Source organism: Montipora capricornis, chromosome 6 (assembly GCF_036669925.1).
Source record: "Montipora capricornis isolate CH-2021 chromosome 6, ASM3666992v2, whole genome shotgun sequence".
In the NCBI taxonomy this organism is placed as follows: domain Eukaryota; kingdom Metazoa; phylum Cnidaria; class Anthozoa; order Scleractinia; family Acroporidae; genus Montipora; species Montipora capricornis.
Genome location: NC_090888.1, coordinates 16683990 through 16707261, shown reverse-complemented (window position 1 = coordinate 16707261; position 23272 = coordinate 16683990). Strand labels below are relative to the sequence as shown.

General features: G+C 40.1%; 1 protein-coding gene across 2 annotated transcripts in view; it reads right to left on the bottom strand.

Annotated features, from left to right (window-relative positions):
• LOC138051628 (tetratricopeptide repeat protein 28-like) overlaps positions 1–23272 on the bottom strand; it is a 105474-nt gene that overhangs the window by 72693 nt on the left and 9509 nt on the right. Inside the window, exon 6 of one of the 2 annotated variants that reach the window (XM_068897866.1) lies at positions 8086–10222. In XM_068897866.1, coding sequence (XP_068753967.1) covers positions 8086–10174 — 2089 coding nt within the window. In that variant the 5' untranslated portion in view covers positions 10175–10222. Of the gene's footprint in view, positions 1–8085; positions 10223–10266; positions 12320–23272 lie in introns of those variants that run through there. The other variant, XR_011132862.1, reaches the window with a different exon arrangement.

Below are 23272 nucleotides of genomic sequence, written 5' to 3'. Positions count from 1 at the left end.
AAAATAATTATAACCAACGAAGCACGTTATCTATCAATTTACATCCAGCGCGACCTTGTAGAATAATTGTTAAATATTCGCAGATATAGCATTTCTCAATACACTATTTGGTATTTCTGTGGGAATAATCATGATTTTGAGTTATTAATGTGTGGTAGCTGAGATTGGAGCATTCATCAATTAATATTCCGGGGCAGTCGTACCTGAAGTCGGGTTCAACTGACGTAACGTTTCACAGATTTTGTTAATTCCCTTTAAGCCAAATATCGTAAAAAGACCTTTTAGGAAGCATGACACACAAAGACCTTTCCGACAAAAGTCCCAGAAATGGATAATTCTTCGCTGGAGGGTGGGAGCAACTGTTGTTTAAAACGTTACGCAACACACTTAATGGTGCTTTCCCTAAAATTTTGAGCTAATTGTCGCTGTGATAGACACTCGCTCGAGTCGCGGTAGATTGTACTGGTAACTGAAAAGAAGAAGCCAAACTTGCGTTTCCCGTTCCCTTTTTTGCATCGAGAGGTTTTTCTCCGGGTACACCGGTTTTTCCCTCTGCTCAAAACCCAACATTTAATTTGGTTTGTGTCAATTGTTGATTTTAGTTTACAGTGTCCCCAATTACTGCTCCAGTGCTAGAAGACTAGACACTTAAATAAAGTTCCTTTCCTTACCATTCACCTTTGCGGCATTCCGTTGCGATGGGGGTGGAAACAAGATTTGGAAAGGGCTCTTTTTTCTCGATCGTGAAAACGTTTTCTTTTCCCCTTTCTCCCGTTTCTTGATTGTGAAATTTTTTCCCCTTTCTCCCTTCCCCACGGGATTGCGGCTAGGTCTGCAAGGATTTACAGCGAACGGCAGGCTGAAGTTTAAGGTTTTACCAAAAATCTGGGAACTTGTACGTTTGATTTCGGCCTCTTTCTTGCCTGTTCGCTACACTTATCTAACAGATTCTAGAAAAACAAGATAGAGACAGCAAATTTTAAGAAAAGGGAATACCTTTTTTGAAATGAAGAAGGCTGCCGTTTGCCTTGCTCGTAAACGCAAAACAAATTTCTATCGTAAACCATCTATTGCGAATTTTTACGACACTTCCGCCCACTCGACAGGGAGTATATTTTAATATACCAAGTGAGACCCAGAGCAGGAAGGTCAATGGTGCTTCAAAGCCAATTTGATAAACAAGGGTTCAGGTTTCTTGTTTCCCAGATGGTAATTTATATTTTTCATCCGGTTCTGAGTGTAGTCCAGAGAAGAAGATTTTGACAACCGTCACACGACAACAGAGATGGTGGCTTATTGCAAAGGTTCTCTTTCAGAACAACCTTCACGAGTTACTTGAAGACGGGAAAAGGTATGTTATTAGCTGCAAACCCGTCAGACCGGAATGCAAAGTTAGATCTTTTGGTTGGCCTTTGCTCACGAGTTTTAAATCCTATAAACACTTTGCTAAATTCCTGGTTTCCCAATTTTTTTCACAACAATTTTCGCCTTTGAGGGAACAGGTGTGGCGCAGTGAAAGCATTCGCCTTCCTCTAAATAAGGTGGCCTGCGATTGAGTCCCGTATTCCTAATAGCACACGTTCGATATATCAATATTCACACATGGTTAGCTACGAGGCTTTACGGTTCAATTCCAAGATTGTTTTGTTTAGAACTCTTCCTTGAGACTTATGAGACAAAGAAAACAGAACTCCACCGTGAAATTTGACCATAAAGCCTCGTAGCCACGCCTGAATATTTACATATTGAACTCGGCCTATTCGCTGCTTCTTCACTCGACTCCGAAAGGATTTTCTCCCGGTATTTCCTTCGTATCATAACGTTTGATTTACAGTTTCCACAAAGTATTAGAACTTGGCCATATAAATATGACAGACTTAATTATTAGAGGGTAATGTGAAGTGCTTGTTTTCTACCTATATAGACCATGTGAGCATTGGCCCTACTAATGGAATTGGGTCCACACAATGACAGAGAACAACTCTGATCAGGGTCAGGAACTGAACTTACGACCTTCGGATTAGATCACTGCTGCTCTACCGACTGGGCTGCAAGGTCAGACGGGAGCAGGTCGTGGGAATTAAAGATGCCAATGTCACCCCCGGTCAGAGTTTTTCTCTGTCCTCGTATGGGCCTGTTACACAGGAAATCCACACAATGTTGAGGTATTCCACGTGTATTTCTACATTGTCCAGTCCTCTGGCGCATTTCTATAGGAAGAATAGTAGGAGGAGGAGCAGTCGTCACTCAGATGGCTGGTGCGCGGCTTTCGATGACTTCAACGTCTGTTCCTACTTTCCTCTGATCGGTGTAGCTATAGCTTTAAATATCCGTAAAACAGAGCACTGACAGAGGGAGGGGGGTAAAAGACGCTCCGTTGGCTTCCATTGATACCAGTTTGAATTCGTAACTGAAGGAACTACCGACGTTAAATAAAGTGACTTTACCTTTACGTTATATAACAGGCCCAATTCCATTAGTAGGGCTAACGGTCACATGGTTTATATGAGTAGAAAACTAGCACTTCACACTACCCTCTAATGGTTAAGTCTGTTGAAATATAAGTGCTTCACAGCCAACTTTTGCAAAAACGTAACCCTTCCTTGTACGTATAAACTTGCGACTCTATTGTTTTGTTATTGTTTTGTCAGAGTAGCCTATGTGCACTTGGGCGATGGTTAACAAACTTTAGCTGGGAGCCTGCCAACTGCGAAGGATAAAACTGAGGCATTCTACAACACTCTGATCAAAGCGATCAATACCCTTATGCCCACTCAGAAGGTGAAAGTTTGCTCCTGAGATAAGCCCTGGGTGTCAAGCAGAATGAAGGCGTTGGTCTACAGGAGACAAAGGGCGTTTAAGACTCATGGCAAAGACTCAGCAGTGTTTAAGATGTATCGCAAAAGAAACTTAAGTCACTATCGAACAGTTTCAATCTGTATTAAGATTGCGGGATTTTCTCACGTATTCGTACAGCACATGTACAAAGGCGCGTACGAAACCTTGAACACCCTTTAATTTAAATTAAACACCCGAAAAGTTACATGGTTGAAATGTTGCGTTTGAAGTGAAGCAATTTGAAATCATCGCAGGCTTTAAAGTATATTTCACTGAGGAATTTTTTTTTGCTCAAAAGACATTAATGTTTTAGTTCTCTGAACATTTATAAACAACTTAACAAAAGGGCAATTTTTTAAAAAAAAATAGGCATACCGATGAAAATCAGTAAATTTCAGGCACCTTTTTCAAACGTCGAGCATTATTTAAGCACTTCTTTCCCACTTTTGAAGCACCATTTTCCAGTTTGTCAGCCCAATCGGGATAGACCTATCGTCAAATCATTTTTTGGCAAACTTCGCAAGGCCAAAAAACTGGGAAATACAAGTCACCTTATAGCCTAGTTTTTATGGCTGGAAAGCTTAACTATCATAGGTTTCTGCTATAAAAAACCACTTTAAAAAAGACCTATTAGAAGAGAAATAACGATTTTTCCAAAAGTGTTGAAAATCGCGATTTTTGGCCAAATGGCAAAAACAAACAAACAATGAAATGTGATGTACCACAGGGTAGTTCCCTTGGTCCTCTTTTATTCTTACTTTATATAAACAACATTTCTACTGCTCTGATAAACTGAACTTTAGGATTTTTGCTGATGACCTAATGTCTTTGTTTCATCACCTATTCGAGATCTTGAAAAACTAAATAACAGACAGCTGGCTAAAATTAAAGAATGGTGCGATCTAAACAAGCTCTCTATAAATATTAAGAAAACTAATTACATGATTGTTAAATCCCCTAAAAAGAAATAATCAGGAAACATAAATGTTAAATTACCAAATAAAGATGAAAACAGTGAAACGGACATGTATTATATGGAGGAGAGTGTTTTACTGGGAACTAAACCACTCGTAGATTCCATACGCCACTTCATCCGCGAACCGAGTGGCGTATTTTACGTATCCCACCTTTGTGAGTGTCGTATCGTTCAATGACGTCACGATTCCCGCCTTTTGCTTTTGTTGAATTCGTTTCTCGCGTCGCGTTTGTTGTTTAGAATAAAAGCATGGATAAAATCGGAAGTATTCAATATTTAGTCTCCATATAATAAAAAGAACATTACACGGCTCGAAGATATGAATTTTATGTTCTCGTGGCAAGAACAATATCTCACTCGTTCGCTTCGCTCACTCCTGAGATTCATATCCCCACGCCACTGTGTAATACCCTCTATGTAAAAACTAGAGATAAAAAGCTAAACTTCCGACGTTTCGGCGACCTCATGACGCCATTATCAAAGAGTTGGAAATGAACATGCGAGTACATAACGGTCAACACTAATTTCTATCCCTCAAACTGACATTGAACATTTCATAACAATTACACGACGCATTATGCCATGTTAATATTGACAAGCTTACCCCTCTAAAAACAATGAAAACAAGCAGAATGACAGCTTTAGTTCAACAAGAAATAGCGTTTCTAAGCTATGCCGCACTGATCTACAGTATTTAGGTCTAAAAACCCCGTTGAAGAAGGTTAACTTTCAATTGTTTTGCTAGGTACTATTATGTCAATACTCTAAAAATTTCGACTTTCCAGGAGCTTGTCTCGTTGGTCTAGAGGATATCGGAAACTGCAAGGTGAAGCCATCGATCCGGGTTCAACTCTTTGCCTCGCCTATTTTGAATCTTCTCAGCTTGTTTAAAATCTTTGTTTCGTTGAAGTAAATTTGAAGTCTAAAGTACACTGTACGTCGTATAAGTTGAATAAAAAGGGAAATGTCAGTTTGAGGGATGGAAAGAAGTGATGACCGTTCATAACAGGTACAAAATACTCCAAATTTGCATAAGTGGAGGAGAGCTAGACAAAGACTTTAGCTCGGATTGAATCTGTTTGCACGTTCAGCCGTGGTCGACGTGACCATGGTAGCGGAGAAGTAGACCTTAGACCTTACTCTCAATTTGGGGTGCTCGTTTTAGGAGGTGGGTGCCCATTCTGCCCTCAGTTTTAACATGGAGAAAGGATGGAATGCTTCCCTTTTAATACCTGTGTCAACTCAAGAGTTACTGACCAACGTTTGCAATGGTGCGAAATGGTATGAAATGACGTGGTCATACCATTTTTAAAATTCAAAAAATTTCCACAAGCATATGCATGGGAAAAGTCCCACCTCCCCAGGGGTTTAAAATGCACACAGTTAATTAAGAGATCAGGCAACTTTTACCCCACACACCTTTTTACCTTCTAGAAGTTTTAAGAAATCGCCCATTTCATTGGATTATTTTGCATTGGTCCAGTCCCTCTGTGACAAAATATCACAAAATCAACATGTACAACTTTAAAGTAAAGAACTTTCCATTTGTTTGGTTCCAGGCCCTAGCAAGAGTCCATCACCCAAGAGTAAGATTTACCCAAATTGTCCTAGTCGTCATCAGCGTCAGAAAAGTGTCTGGTTTTGAACCACATTTTGCGGGAAAATTTAACAATAAACAAATCGGCTAACTCAATGTTGTGCCCGATTCAAACCCTTTAGGAATAAAACGTTTTGTTCCAGGAATTTCCGTCTCATTTGAATGTGAACGCTACATTAAAATTTTTGTAATTTCCAAACATTTAGACATTTGCCTCCCAAAACAATTAATTTGCTTATTTAGCTTTGGCCAACCTTACAGAAACACAGAAAATACACATTCCCCGAGACTGTCACTTAATGATATTGTAAATGGAAAGTTGATATAGCAAGCTTAAAGAGTATACATGTCACCTGACAAACATACCGCAAAAGCTTGGAGTTATTTTCAAGGGCCAAAATAACAAGACGGCTAGATCCTCAGTTATGGAAACAAACCCCTGATTTCTATCAAGTGATTAACTAATCCTGGAACAGATGCTTACAAAACAAGGCACAAATGTAAGGCCTTGAACAGTATCTTAATACTACTGAAATCTCATGGTACTTTAACTATAATTGGCATCATATCTTGTGTCTGACTGCTACTGAGGTATCAATGTTTGAATTGATTTCCATAACTCATATAATCGAGGAAAGGAAAATAACATATCGACGTATCACAGTCCACGTAAGTTTCTCACATTTTGGACATCGTTTCTAAAAAAACAAAACCAGGAAGAAAGAAACAAGTAGTGGGTTAAATGGCAATAATGAATTTCGTTCTGATTGACAAGTAAATAATATAACAATTGTCTTAATTCATTCATTTAACTGTTTGTGCTAAAGTTCATAGCAACAATTCCTATTCACTGTTACTTTGACATGTAGACTTGAAGACCTCAATAACTCACTTCACTTGACATAAGCAATCGACAATCACCGATCAGTTTCATAGTCACTCCACCATAACACGGGCTCAAACAGCTAGCTATCTGCAGGAAGCTGAAGTAGCTGACTAGCTGAATGCAGACATTATTTCATTTAGGTATTAGCCAAAGCAGTTCGAGTGAAAATATGCACTCTGGCAACCGTTTATAAAGCCATTTCTCTGTGAAGAAGGTACCTGCTCCTTTCGAAAAATTCCTCATTAAAAACATGTACAAAGAACAGCGATTCAGTCATTAAAGTTATATTTAAATAGCACTTACCATTCTTTTTGTGTTTGAGCTCCCCAAACTCGAAGGTGACATCATCGCCAATTAGCACAAATGGTGCCCAGTATTTTATGGCCGAATAATTCTTTGTCTCCTGAAGAGATTTCATGGCATGGTGAAGAGCTGTACTTGCACTTTTCCTATGTGCCAGGTGTTGGTAGAAACTCTCCATGAACATCCAGGTCGCTTCATCGTCGATTGCCCAGAGTGACACCAGAACAGACCGGGCACCAGCACACAGGAAAGCCCTGGCTATTCCCACAATACCCTCAGATTTTACCTCTCCCTGGCCACTATGACAGCAACTAAGCACAACCAGTCTTGCCTGAAGGCGAACTGCTTGAACATCGCTCAACGATAACATGTAATCTTCCTCTTCGGGGATCTGGGATGTGCGTTTGGGATTTGGGGCCAAAGCAATTTCTCCAAATCTGTCATCCCCATGTGCAGCAATGTGGATTAAGGCAACTGACTTCATTCTTTTCAGCACCTCAGCTTTGGTTGCATTTTTTCCTGTAAGAGGCACGGTCTGCAGAAGTTCTCCAATTATATCCACCTCTTTTTTTGCACAGGGCAGCTGTCCATACATGGGTTCGCCAGTGCTGTAAGTGACTTCGCTCAAGCACGGATCGCCTACAAGCAGCGCTTCATTCTTACTTTGGAAGTTGTCGGGTGCCATAGTGATCAATTTTAAAGCAGTCAGCGAGGGAATCACACGGATCCTGACAGAGTCACTCATTGCAGAAAAAGGAGCCAGGCAAAAGTGTCCATCAGGAACAAACACTAAGTCATCACCCTGGATCAAGTCCGCTATAGGACTGATTAAGACATCATACAAGGGCTGCAAAGAGTGCACAGAGAAGCTCAAAGACTGAAAGGTTTCTTCAAAACCCTCCCTACTGCTCGAGAAGTCGCTGCCTTGTCTTTCAAGCGAACGATTCTCACATCGCAAAACGGCCCCTGCATTAATCTGTTCTAAAGTACTATTCATCAGAGACTTGGCAGTTCCATTTTCGATTTTCTTTTGTCTAAAATTTATCCCGATATCATCTCTTAGAAACCAGTAGCTGATCGTGTTCCCTTCAAGTGCTGTAAAAACAGTTTGTGAAGGTAGATCTTTCATAACCAAAGAGATAGTTACCTTCATCGTAGATTTCTCATCAACGCTGTATTGCATCTTTAAAATGTCTGCCAAAGCCTGTGCTCGTCCTTGCTCAGCAGCATACAAAGCTTCATCAATCTCTCCATTCCTCAAGAGTGCTGTCCACAGAGCGGTGTACGCAAACCCCTTTGTGTCACGAAAGCTTATTTTCCATGCATCCTCTGACCAAAGAAGACGCCTAACTTCATCAAAGTAATAAACGCTTAGACGATAGTAATTAAGAGCTTTGCTAAAGGAGGCAAAAAAGTCATGAACATGACCATTATGATAACATGCGATTGCCAGCCCTATTGGGTCCTCAGTTTCCTGGCAAATACTAAGATCTTGTTTGTGGTACTCTACGGCTTGCTTGAAATTGCCCAGACTGCAATAAGCGATGCCGAGATTGCAATAGGCTCTACCCTCCCCAGCCCTGTCTGCTACTTCTTTTGCAATACTAAGCCCTTGTTTGTGGTACTCTATGCCTTGCTTAAAATTGCCCAGACTTTGATAAGCGATGCCAAGATTGCCATAAGCTCTTCCTTCTCCGGCCCTGTCTCCTACCTCTTTTGCAATACTAAGATCTTGATAGTGGTACTCTATGGCTTGCTTGAAATTACCAAGACTTTGATAAGCGTTGCCGAGATTGCCATAAGCTCTTCCTTCTCCGGCCCTGTCCCCTACCTCTTTTGCAATACTAAGATCTTGATGGTGGTACTCTATGGCTTGCTTGAAATTACCAAGACTGTCATAAGCGTTGCCGAGATTGCCATAAGCTCCTCCTTCTCCGGCCCTGTCCCCTACCTCTTTTGCAATACTAAGATCTTGATGATGGTACTCTATGGCTTGCTTGAAATTACCAAGACTTTGGTAAGCAATGCCGAGATTGCCATAAGCTTTTCCTTCTCTGGCCATGGCCCCTACTTCTTTTGCAATACTAAATTCTTGTTTGTGGTACTCCATGGCTTGCTTAAAATTGCCCAGACTGCAATAAGCGTTGCCAAGATTGCCATAAGCTTTTCCTTCTTCGGCCCTGTTCCCTACTTCTTTTGAAATGCTAAGATGTTGATTGTGGTACTCTATGCCTTGCTTAAAATTGCCAAGACTTCGATAAGCGTTGCCGAGATTGCCATAAGCTCTTCCTTCTCCGGCCCTGTCCCCTACCTCTTTTGCAATACTAAGATGTTGATGGTGGTACTCTATGGCTTGCTTGAAATTACCAAGACTGTCATAAGCGTTGCCGAGATTACAACAAGCTCTTCCTTCTCCGGCCCTGTCCCCTATCTCTTTTGCAATACTAAGATCTTGATGGTGGTACTCTATGGCTTGCTTGAAATTACCAAGACTTTGATAAGCGTTGCCGAGATTGCAATAAGCTCTTCCTTCTCCGGCCCTGTCCCCTACCTCTTTTGCAATACTAAGATCTTGATGGTGGTACTCTATGGCTTGCTTGAAATTACCAAGACTTCGATAGGCGTTGCCGAGATTGCAATAAGCTCTTCCTTCTCCGGCCCTGTCCCCTACCTCTTTTGCAATACTAAGACCTTGATGGTAGTAGTCTATGGCTTGCTTGAAATGACCAAGACTGTTATAAGCATTGTCGAGATTGCTATACGCTCTTCCTTCTCCGGCCCTGTCCCCTACCTCTTTTGCAATACTAAGATCTTGATGATGGTACTCTATGGCTTGCTTGACATTACCAAGACTGCCATAAGCGCAGCCGAGATTGCCATAAGCTCTTCCTTCTCCGACCCTGTCCTCTACCTCTTTTGCAATATAAAGACATTGATGGTGGTACTCTATGGCTTGCTTGAAATTACCAAGACTTTGATAAGCGTTGCCGAGATTGCCATAAGCTCTTCCTTCTCCGGCCCTGTCCCCTACCTCTTTTGCAATACTAAGATCTTGATGGTGGTACTCTATGGCTTGCTTGAAATTACCAAGACTGTAATAAGCATTGCCGAGATTGCAATAAGCTCTTCCTTCTCCGGCCCTGTCCCCTACCTCTTTTGCAATACTAAGATGTTGATGGTGGTACTCTATGGCTTGCTTGAAATTACCAAGACTGACATAAGCATTGCCGAGATTGCCATAGGCTGCACCTTCTCCGTCCCTGTCCCCTACCTCTTTTGCAATACTAAGATGTTGATGGTGGTACTCTATGGCTTGCTTGAAATTACCAAGTCTTCGATAAACGTTGCCGAGATTGCAATAAGCTTTTCCTTCTCCGGCCCTGAGACCCACTTCCTTAAAAATGGCTAATGCTTCTGTGTAATTTGATATGGCCTGATTAAAGTCAGCTGTGGCCTGATAGTGTCTACCAAGATTGAAATAAGCCAAACCCTTGCCTCGTCTGTCTCCCTCCTTTCTTGCAATGCTAATTTCTTGCATATGCCGCTCCAAAAGGTCCAACTTTTTATCCACCATTGTTGATAATCAAAACCAGGAAGTTTTTCTCAGAAATCTGGGGTGCACCTAGAAGATAAATGAACGAAAAGACAATAGGTCCAATGCTCTGAGTACAGGATGCTAAACCGGCAAAGCAAGGTTAATTGAACAGTGAAGGAATAACTATCTTAAGGTAGTATTTCGAAAGAATTATGCCTTTCTTCATCAGGGTTTCCCAAGGAATGATTTCGGCTAATGGAGACAGTTGTTACAGAATAAATACTTGGGCATTTAACAGACTAAGAGCGTTTTATACAATAATAATCACCGCACATTAAAAATAGAAATTATATTATGTAAATGAGGGAAAAACAGCCTATAGAAAAGCGATGGCATCCCATTTCATCTTTCTTATCGAAAGCTAATTAAAAGTTCCTAACAGGAGGGGATGCCACTCAGAGTGTATATTCAATTTTTTGAAATTGACATCAAACTCATAATTTTTTATTTCATGTCTAAATCTACCCAATATCGGAATTGCTTGTTTTTTCGTCACAATTTTTTTGTCTGGATACCTGGTTACTCCATGTATTTTGATCCAGGGACTTTGAATGAGCTAATTGAACTGCTCACACGTTTCCATTGAGAAAGGCTGCTCGTCAGGACAGAATTGGCCGTTTTTATACTAGAGATGCATAATCCGGTTATTCAAATAATGCCTTTCCCTCTCTTTCTCCATACGCCAAAATCATTCGTTGGGAAACCCTGATGAAGAAAGGCATTTCGAAAATTGGCTTAAGATAGTTATTCCCTCTCACTGCTCAATTAATCTTGCTGTGCCAGTTTAGCATCCTGTAGTCAGGACATTGAAACTATTGTGTTTTCGTATTTCTCGGCGTTGTTTAAAAAAGTAGGTACGCAATGCATACATGTGGGTAGCCACTTTGACACTGTACTACCAATGGAGTCTTAAGTATGCTGTTCATTTTCATTTGGGTTCTAACCATTTACTATACTAGCTCTCTACGAACTTCATTGGCTTCCCATTGCCTATCGAATCAGGTTTAAGATTTGGGTACAACGATTTGCCCACAGCATCTTGATCCGATTTGGAGAGGTAATAACAGAAATTGTGCCTGCCCACATGAATGGGCATCACACATGGCAGTGAAAGGGGAGCACGGATTAACCCTTAACACCGGCTAAATCCAAACTGGAATGTAAAATTACAAACTGGAATGTTTGATTCAGTACAGTTTTAACCAATAGGAATCAAATATCAAGTGGTGGCTTATCAGTACTGAAGCAGTTGACTGTTTCATACCCTCTCCGCCAATCGTAATTCTTGTGATGACAAGATGTCTGGCTTAAATCAAACCACAACTGAAGCAGTTTTGTCCGAGCAATTGAAAAGCAACCACGTTCCAGGGTTCTCCTTATTAGGTGGTAACCGGTAAAATCTACCTCTTGTAAGAGCACTTATTACCGCCTGCGCACGCTCAGGAGGCGCTTATCCGTTGCAGAACGTCCAACATTAACCAAATGCTTTACTGGTTTGAAAAGGCCCCAACCAGTTGTGCTGAAAACTAGGGAGAGCCCTGTGTTTGTGCCAATTTTTTTACACATTATTTATTCTTTAATTTCTTTATGAACATAAAGCAATCTTTGACTCACCGTCAATATTGAAACTGTTTGTGACCTTCAAGCAGACAATTTTCATATAATCACTGTTTAATTTATGGGAGCAAAAATGACTTGCAATACGGACTTGTTCCTTACCAGCCAAAATGCAGTCAAGGCATGCTATTTTTTGAGAAAGCTGCATTACTTATAATTTCTACACACGCGCACGGATAATTAAAGAAAAACCAGCAATTACATGTACTTACTTCGCCCGTTGTGGATGAATGTTGGCATTTGCAGGCAGATCTGGATTTGATCCCAATCAAACAAACACTTATTAAGCCCTGAATGTACGACCTCTTGCGATGAATTGCACGCTCCTTAGAACCTTTGTAATAAGAAACATCGACTGCTTTTCTTGCCGCGTCTTAGCACTTAAATAAATCTAATTAGAGATCATATATCGACAATTCAATCCATAGCTGTTGCCAAGTCGAAGTCAAATTTTTTTTACATTCTGTAAATAATTATTTGCCTTGGAAGCCTTGCTTCAGCGGGGAACTAGAAAGGAAAAATAAAAGAAGAAGGAGAAAAAACAGCTTTGAATCATTCTCTGGTAAATTCAATTATTGCGATTGTGAATTGAATTACATTGTAGACACGTGCCCGTGACATTTGCACTGGTTTTGGTGTCGTTTAAATTGGCGTGACGGATTGTTTTCCTTTGCTTATTCACTGATTTTTTCAACCTTAGTTCCAGAAGCATATGAACAGTGATGCATTTATATCTCTTTGCATATAGGTCTCACTGATAACTGCGTCAAGTCTCGTGGACTTGTTTAGTTGACTGATTTCGTACACGAAAAGCTTGATTGCCCAGAGAGCCTTCCAACTGATTCAGTCACACAACCCGACTTATTCAGTTGACCCGGAGAACAGCAAAAGTTACTGCGAGTGCGAGGAAAATCGTAGGGATGGTCTTCCGCTATTATCCGGCGCTATTCATGTCAATAACTGATTCAGTTGTAAATTAATGGTAACCGGCTGATTCAGTTGGATCTTCTAACTCGAGAGCAGAGAAATGAAAAGGTGTCCATTGCCGGCTTGTCCTATTTGCTGAGAGCATTGTTCTATAAACCTTATTAACAGAAATTTCTTTTTCACCTTGTTGCTCTCGTTCCCTACTAAAGTGAATCAGTTGACTGATTTCGTACAGTTAGTCACGGTAACTGAGACGCCGATTTATACCCAGAGAGCCTTTCAACTGATTCAGTCACCCGATCGGACTTATTCAGGAATAACAATTGCCTATATGTTTCAGTCCGTATAAAACAGCAAAAATGTGGATCCAAATAATTATGTTCACTGAAAACCGGCCGAATTGTTGCCCATGAAAACCTGCACGTTTCCGATATGACAATTGGAAAACAAACTGTTCAATAATACCCAAGGAAAAATTCGGAAATTTATCTGCCATTTCTGCGGATGATGGCGTGAGCTTTCGTTTGTTCCGTGCTTTGTACTCTCATAAAGCACACTGTTTAAACCGATGAGAGCGGGCGTTATATAGAAACTTTATTATAGTATATAATATTATACTAGTATTATGTATAATTTACATAATATCATTACATAAATATCATAGTAATAAAAATAATAAGTAAAATAAGAAATATATGCACCCTCACAGCCGTACAGCCACCTTGCGCAATTTTTTTGTTTTTCTTGAAAAAATATTTTAATCACATTTTCTGACTGAAACTTGCACCTAGATTATGAATAAATTGCGCTCTCTCTCTGAACTTTAACGAACAAGAAATCCTTTCCATCCTACAAGACATACACGGTGTGGTGGTCTGCGGGTTTTAGAGAATTATATTGACCACAAGCATGCTAATTCCGTTGTATGTGTCGAAAACACTGATGTATAAACTATCCAGAAACTAGCGCGTGCGTGTCAAGGTGGCTCAAACCAGCTTCAACCATTTTTGAGGGAATGTCTCATTAGACGAACTGACTCTATAACGCTGTTTCACTTAACGGCAATGTTATGGTACCACATGAAACGCTGCCGATAATCGTTAAACAAGATGCACATGTTACTGTGACGTAATAAATTACCATGGCAACAGAAGAACCATCTAAAAACGCCCTATATTTTGTGTTAAAGCACTTAGTATCTCAAAAACGAACTAAGGTGACCCCCATTTTTTATTGCTGAAAAGCGATTAGCAGGCTAAGATGAAACTCTTTGCAAATGGAGCAGATTCAGAACCACGTTAAAATTTCCCAATTGTGAAGGGGGCTATGAATCTGCTGCAAATAATTTTTTTAAACTTTGCAATGAGTTTTGTCTTAGCGTGCCAATTGCTCTCCAGCAATAAAAAATGGGAGTCACCGAGTTCATTTTTGAGATACTCGCGTTTAAAGATAAAGTATAGCGTGTTTTTCAGTGGCTATCTTGTTTTCATGGTAACTTCGCCACTGTGCTACAACTTCGGTTATAAATAGTTGAAATTTCGCTAGAACAGCAAGTCAAGCGCAAGTCAAGTTTTTAAAACTGAGCAAAGGTTAATCCGCGCTTCCCTTTCACTGCCATGTGTGATGCCCATTCATGTGGGCAGGCGCAATTTTTCTTATTACATCTCCATCGGATTCCAAATCGATCATAATGCCGTGGGCATATCGTCGTACCCAAAAATTATATCATCTATCTCAAAAACACCTTTTAAAAGCAATTAATAAGAAAATAATAGCCGTTAGTTTCACGGGCAGTGATACAATCTGGCTGCACTGATCAATGTACTCGCTTCAGGGACAACTGGAAAAGTGAGTGCTCGCAGTCTCGTACAACGATACATGATTACATGGTCTTACATATCTTGCTTACTCGATTTTCGCAATTGGAGCGATTGCTGAATACCCGTCCACAAAGGAGCATTTACGTTCGCGATGCTAGCCGCAGTGCCGAACTGAACGAAAGTGGTTTTCGCGCAGTTTGCGTCAGATAGAGTGAATTCAGTAGAATGGCTGGTGCTGCAGTGCCTTAGTCGACTTACAGTTAAATTGAGCTGAGTAGAGTGGCTAGTGCCCAGTGCCGCAGTGCCGCGGTGCTCATGGATTAACGAACGAGGTGTATCCAACAACACGACTGCGGCAGCTTTGTGGCAGCAGTGTTTTTAGGGTCCATTTTTTATGGCCGGGTTTTGACATTAAGTCTGTAATAGGTAGATTTCTCAAAGAGATTTTCTGCTCACTATCTTAATTTAAGTGATTTAATTTAAAGCTCACCCGCACGTGTGAGCAAAAGCCCAGCCTCTGTACCCAGAGAAGAATCCAACACTTTATAACTTCTCATGTGTGCCTTGATGTCCTTATCACATTTTGTTATTATTACGCATTGAACGTTTGCTGGATTGTCAGAACTTGGGCCACAAATTCCCCCAACAAACTCAGAATAGAACCGCATGCAGTCATAATGGTCTGTGCGCTTTGTCCTTATCTCTTGCGTGACAGCTCTGACGACACAATTACGGCACAACTCACGAAAGTCATGAAGCGTTGGACTGGTTCAAGAAGCGTATGCTTACATAAAGGGGGATACCTTTTCTTGTCTGTTTTGAAGGTATGTTCACAAAGTGAATTAAGGAAAGTTGTTTGCGCAAAAATATGGAATGTAATGAATCGTGCTAGTATGCAATTTTTTAGGTCAGTTATTTTAATTACCGGATATGTCACTCTTAAACCAAGACAGTTAAATTTCAATGACACGTTGCCCTTGACCTACAGTAGTTCCAGTCAATTCACGTTGTATTGTGTCAGTAAACCTAGAGTCTCGAATTGTTTAGTGAATAAATCGAGATTAGCGTGTGTGATTTCAATATACCTCGCCTCTGCTTTGGTGGTCAAAGGTCGACTTTTCTTGACAAACAGCATGTTGAAATTGGGCCTCAAAAAACCTCCGTTTCAATTACCCAAAAATTTCATTGAATTTAATTGCAGCGGAAACATTGCTTATTCCGGTGATTATAGTCTCGTTTGAGAAAGCCATGTACCAAGATGCTTTTTGACGAGTCAGGACGAGGTACATTCACAATAATTATAGCGCGCTTTTACTTGGTGTAACAGCGAACTTGTTTTGCCTGGTTGGCTTATAGAACGAGGAATATTCATAATAATTATTGTGTGCTTTTACTTGGTGTAAAGGCCCACTTGTTTTGCGTGCTTGGCTTTAAAACGAGGACTATTCATAATAATTATAGCGCGCTATTACTTGGTGTAAAAGCGAACTTGTTTTGTGTGCTTGGCTAAGAGAACAAGGAATATTCATCGTAATTACTGCGTGCTTTTACTTGGTGTAACAGCGAACTTGTTTTGTGTGGTTGGCTTATTAAACGAGGAATATTCATAATAATTATTGCGTGCTTTTACTTGGTGTAAAAGCGAACTTGTTTTGCGTGGTCAGCTTATAGAACGAGGAATATTTACTCGGTTGCCGTATGGGAATCCCAGTCGTAAAGTGTGTGGCATTTGTTCGGTGTTTTTTTTTTTTCTTCTGTGTCGGTAAAAGTCTTGCCTGTCACTCCCCTGGTAAGTGGTGTCTTTGTGCGTAGAGCGTTCTGCGTGTATTTTCTTAGGATCGAGAGGGTAGTGGAACTGCGTAGATTTCTCTGGTGGCAGGCTAAGTTAATGATTCTACTGTGTCCAATGGCGTCGAAAGTGATGTAACGCGAATGGCGTTTTAGTGGATCCTTAAACAAAATATACCCTTATGGAGCTCAATAATGGTAAGTCAGTTGGATAAACTAGGCAGGCGGTGAAAAACCAACACCTGGAATCTCAAAAGCGAAGAGTAATGGACCTCGACAACAATCTATCGCCCATCGAGTCGAAATCAAAGTGAGCTGTATTTCTTAAAATAATATTTACCAACTGTGCTGTTATGTAGAACACTGAAATCAAATGGAAAATTCTCTGGTAACTTATGGGTTCAACAAAGACAGAGAACGAATCGAACACCTTACGTGGATCTGTGATCAACTCTGCACAATCTTCAGGTAAAAAAAAAATAATTGGAAATGTGACAGCCAAGGATTATTTGAAAGAAAGCTTGTCTTCTATTTTGTGCTTCATTATTCAAGGAAAAGGTTCTTCATGTAAACGGTTTGATCCTGAAATTTAGTTTGTTGCAATATTGCGCATATTTGAAACGACTGAGTTTCTTCTCTTCACGCACGTAATGAAATAGGAAGGGGTTTTTCCCTCTAATAGCAAATATGTTGTTTGTTTCAAAAGTTGTTCGCTGGAAAAGGTGGCCTTTATGAATTCATCATGTTTTATGATATGCGAGCGTAACTGGATAGTTTTTATGGCAATAGTAAAGCATTATCTTGTCAAAATGAGGTTAGCGTCTTTCTGGTGTGCTAAGTTAATTTAAAAATCGTGAGTCTGTATTTGCCGTCTGCCGCGTAACCTTGATTTCCACTCTCAAAATTACCTCCAGAACCTACTTTTTGCGTAGAAGAAGCTTTTAGAATGATGTTCTTGTTTTGCATAAAGCAAGCTAACAAAATCTGTACCTTGCTGAGTTCGCATTTGTTAGCGTTAACAGTATTTTCAGTCCGATGCTTCTGTTTTATGAGGGGTATATTGTTTTGGTCTCCCATCCAGACACTAGCCCCGTCGGGCAAGGGTTAACTTCAGTGATTACAAAGCTTTCAGATGCTCAGAAGGCACGCTTAAACTTATGGTGAAAAGAAGTTGTGAGGGAACTTGAAAATTATCAACATGTCAGCCCAGAAGCCAATGTTTCTCGCTTCTCTTTTATTAGTTATTCGTCAGAGACTGGAATGCTGTAGTTCAATACCACACAATTCAGTGCCTTCTGATTTTCTGTAACACGTACCACAGGCAACCCAGTGTATGCTTCACGGAAGCATCTCGTTATAATAATTATTGCATGCTTTTACTTGGCGTAAAAGCGAACTTGTTTTTTGTGGTTGGCTTGTAGAACGAGGAATAATCATTATAATTATTGCGTGCCTTTACTTGGTGTGAAAACGAACTTTTTTTCACCAATAGAACCATTGGAATGACATAATTTTCTATTAGTACCAATCGTACCATTGGTACCAATGGACCATCGGAATTGCCCTGTACCCTGCTAGATCACATGAGAAAATAGTTTCACCAGTAGAACCATTGGAATGACATCATTTTCTATTGGTACCTATGGACCATCGGAATTGCCTTGTACCTAGCCAGACCACATGAGAAAATAATTTCACCAGTAGAACCATTGGAATGACATAATTTTCTATTGGTACCAATTGTACCATTGGTATCAATGGACCATCGGAATTGCCCTGTACCCAGCTAGATCACATGAGAAAATACTTTCACCAGTAGAACCATTGGAATGACATCATTTTCTATTGGTACCAATGGACCATCGGAATTGCCTTGTACCTAGCCAGACCACATGAGAAAATAATTTCACCAGTAGAACCATTGGAATGACATCATTTTCTATTGGTACCAATGGTACGATTGGTACCAATGGACCATCATAATTGGGAAAATAGCGAAAGTCCCCTTAATGAAATGCATATTCACCAACAGAACCATTGGAATGACATTCTTTTCTATTGGTACCAATCCTACCATTGGTACCAATGGACTATTGGAATTGACAAATCGTATCCGTTTGTGTATATTGGACATAACTAAATTGTGACGCCGATGAACAATAAAGTAGCTGCTATTTCCAAAATGATGGAATTACTTGGTGATACATAACCTTGTCTTGGAGAGTAAATTTTTGACTCAGCAGAAACAATGGTCAACCCCGGGGTCAACCTCAAGAGTTTGGGCGATTGTGATCTTTGTTTTTGACTTTGCTCATTTATTGTCAAACTCTATAACACTTGACAGAAAAAGAAACTTACGAAAACCCGGTACCTTGCCATCATTTGACACAAAATTAATCACGGCGCCCGCTGAATTCCGGCGATGTCACTTTCGATTTTGCGATTAATTTGTGCAACCAAAAGTACAATAACAAAATTGAACGTAGCAAAAATCTCCCCAAAATGTTTGTCGCTGATCGTAACTTTTTATATTCTATATTCACGGTTCAAAGTTAATGTTGTTTTCATGTCGTAAATATGTTATTCTCGAACGACCGTCCAGGAAACTTCCTTCTGCTCTTTCTAAAAACTGTGTATCAATTTACTTTTGCATCAATATTTGTTTTTGCATAAAGCAAGCTAACAAAATCTGTACCTTGCTGAGTTCGCATTGGTTAGCGTTAATAGTATTTTCGGTCCAATGCTCCTGTTTTACGAAGGGGTATATGTTTGAGGTCACCCATCCAGTTCCTAACCCCGCCGGACAGGGCTTAACTTTAGTAAACTTTAGTATTACAAAGCTGTCAGAAGCTCAGAGGGCACGCTTAAACTTGAGGTGAAAGAAGATGTGAGGGAGCTTGAAAATTATCAACATGTCAGCCCAGAAGCCAATGTTTCTCACTTCCCATTTATTTTCTTCAATCTTTCTGGGTTCAGTACTTTGCTAGTAACCACATGTCTTCTCAGGCTATTTACCCAAGACTTCTATCATGGCACTACAATGATAGACAATACCAAATCAATATCGTGCACTGTTAGAGCTACATATTACGCAAGGACAACTTGAATCTCCTGGAAGACAACACACAGCTCAGTTGACATTTTATATGGAACTAGACCCTCCGTGAGGGTACACTGGGTTGCCTGTGGTACGTGCACCGTTCCAAACAATTTTTTTCAAGTCATACCAGAAGAGTCCCTTTGGCTCACAGGTCCTCACACGTTCGTACGACGAAACAGATCTGTCCTTGCGTTATATGTAGCTCTAACAGTGCACGATATTGTTTTGGTATTGTCTATCATTGTAGTGCCATGGTAGAAGTCTTGGGTAAATAGTCTGAGAAGACATGTGGTTACTAGCAAAGTACTGAACCCAGAAAGATTGAAGAAAATAAATGGGAAGTGAGAAACATTCAGCTTCTGGGCTGACATGTCGATAAACTTCTTTTCACCACAAGTGTAGGCGTACCCGCTGAGCATCTGACAGCTTTGTAATACTAAAGTTCACTGATGTTAAGCCCTGTTCCATGGGGTTGGTGTTTGGATGGGAGACCAAAACAATATACCCATCATAAAACAGAAGCATCGGACCGAAAATACTATTAACGCTATAAACAAATGCGAACTCAGCAAGGTACAGATCTTGTTAGCTTGCTTTATGCAAAAACAAATATTGATGCAAAAGTAAATAACTATTGATACATAGTTTTCAGAAAGAGCAGAAGGAAGTCTCCAGGACGGTCGATCGAGAATAACATATTTACGACATGAAAACAACATTAATTTTGAACCGTGAATATATAATATAAAAAGTTACGATCAGCGTCAAACATTTTGGGAGATTTTTGCTACGTTCAAATAAATCGCCAAATCGAAAGTGACCTGGCCGGAATTCAGCGGGCGCCGTCATTAAGTTACCGTGGCATGTTTACTCGCCAAACAGTGAAGCATCTGTGTCAAATGATGGCAAGATACCGGGTTTTTGTAAGTTTTTTTGTGTCAAGTGTTTTAAAGTTTGACAATGAAATGAGTGTAGTCAAAACAAAGATCACAATCGCACAACTCTTGTTTATGCAAAGTCAAAATTTACTCTCCAAGACGCGTTCGACGTTATTTAATACCAGGTAATTTCATCATTTTGGAAATGGCAGCTACTTTATTATTCATCTGCGTCACAAGTTTTCACTGATTTTGGGGCTCATTTTGTTGAAACTCAAGCACGCTTCCAACAGACCTGTTTATTTTCGTGACTTAGGGAGGGGGGATTTTTTTGTAAGTAAGTCTCAGTTGTTGTGTGTCAAAAGCAGCGTGCCATTATGAGCTATGAAAGAATTTAATTTATTGATTACAGTGTGAAATAAGTGTTGGTATAGGTAAAATAAAGACCAAGTATGAAAATTTAATAAGCTGTGCTCAATTGTAAAAATATGCCTTTTTGTAGGAAAAAAGGCGAAAAAAGACGACAAATATGCGTAGTCATCATAAAGCTCAATTCCACATGAATTTCACTTCCTTTATGATATTAATGTTTTAGCGAGAAGATATTTACTAAGTTCCTTTTATTTAAATTTGTTGTAACTTAATGAAAATCTTTAAACAATAAATGATAATAAAAAGCCAGCGGTGTTTCCATACAACATGCGCTTTACCTCCCGGTGACCCGCGTGACAGTGGAGTTGTTGAGAGGTACGTTTTCTTGTTTTACTCGGAATTTCACCATCTAAACTGTAAGTATCAACTCATGTTTTATACTCCATCCTTCTATGAGGTAAAATTCATTTCGTTATGATGTGAGACAAAGTCAAGTTGTTTTTTAAAAACGAAGAGGTCAGTGATTTTTATTTTTATCCGTATGTGTGACCCGGTGTTCAATAAAAGTTACTCTGAATAAGCGTTATAACTTAAGATGAATGAAAAACTGTGAGAAATCACCAGATGTTATAAAAGAAATGGTTCAAGAAGGAAATGTTTAAGTAGGTTTATTATTTGATTTAAGCGATAAATTATGAAGTGACACAAATCTGGCAAGCGGAGCGTGTTAAACTATTCAATGGTTGTCGGAGTCAAAGATACGATGACGGATAAAACAAAAACCATTCAATTTATTTTAGTTCAGACTGAAATTTCCTGAGTTAACAACGCTCTAAAAACAAAACCATTCTTAGATTAAGAATATTTTAAATGAATTTTTTTTTTCAGACGTTAGCCAACCAGTGAGTGCAAAGGATTAATCTCTGTTCAGCCAGGTCCGCTTCAAGAGATATCACACTGCCTGACACGTATTCCTTAGTTCCTCTTGTTTCTATAAAAACATCAGAAGTAAACGTCCCTGCCACAAGTCAAGCAGCTGTGGAGACCGTAAGCACGGATCAGTTGTCTATTGCCATTGAAAAACAAGTTCACTGGTTGAAGTACTGTGAAGAACATTTTTATGAGGAGCCTACCAAAGGTATTCATCTTTCATGGGCTGCTTATCACGCATCTCTAACTGAACTGCCTAACCCTTTGCCATGCTTGGGTAGCTTGTTGCCATTGCTTTAAGAGAAGGCTGCCACAGTAGCCATGATGAAACATGGAATGTCTGTGATTAAGAAGGCAACAGAATTTCTTAACCCGGGCCAAATTTCTGTCACTGTCTGTGACCAGCCTCTTTTTGATATCGCAAAAGTTGTTCAGTGGAACTGGCCTGCTAAACACGGAGAAAATGTTCACGTTGTCATGCTGGGGGGCCTACAGATTGAGATGGTGCTGTCGACCATGTGTGGTGTTGTAGCTTTATCTGGCTGGACTAGAGCACTAACTGAGGCAGGGATAGCATCCAGTGGGAAATCAGATTCCTTCCTTAAGGTAGCGCATTTGACGAAAACCAGACGCGCCCACCAGGTAACCGCAGCAGCTTTGTATAAATTGCAGCATGTTGCCTTTCGGGAACTAAATGGTCAACAGGAACTGCTCGAGTGTTGCAAGAGTTCGAAAGTCAGTTGAAAGTGAAACAACTGTTGATGAGGGCCGTAAGTTAGAAAACTGTGATAGGTTATTACGCTTCCCTCTTTAAATAAAGTTATTGTATTATTGTATTGTATTGTATGAAAATAACAAACACAACGAACAAGGACTTTCTACACAGAAAACCTTTCAAAGTCATGTCAAGCAACTTGTAAGTACAATTTCAGAAATGGGAAACCCTTTTAAGGATGACTGCCCTGAATTACTTGCCCTTGACACACGCAATTGCGCAGATTCCTCAGTCGTGGATACTGTGCATAGAGTCCGGGAACTTGGATTACGCCAGTACAAGGAATTTGTAAAAGACGTCATTGATGAAAGGACTGTATCGATTCACGATACGATTTCAAAGAATACCTTGCCACTGTTCAAGCGCCAGCAGCCGAAGCAAATCTGCAAAGCGTCCTTAAAGTTGACAGCGGTAACAAGTGACCGTTACCTCCTCAGTTGTTTGTATATTGCCAGCCGTATCCACCTTATTTGTCAGAGTTTGACAATCTCCGATTCGGGTAAAAGTCTGATTTGATTTCATGCGTCAACAAAGAAACACCGCCACCTCCACAGAGCAGCTATTGAGCATGCGCTTCCAGTTTCATCTGTCGCTACGTTTTCTGAATATGCAGTTCTTACCTTTCCTGGAAAACCACTTGAAGAGTACCAAACGAATTGACGTTGTGTGGGATGAATACCGAGTAGCAAGTCTGAAAGAATCTGCCCTTGAGAAGAGAGGAAAAGGCGCGAGACGAAAGGTAGCTGGGCATGTCAAGTTACATCAGAACTGGCAGGTATTTCTCGAAGAAAGCTGCAACCATGAAGAAGCAGACACGAGGATTCTTGTAAACGTTAGAGATGCTTTGGATAAGGGGGGAAGAAGTGTCTT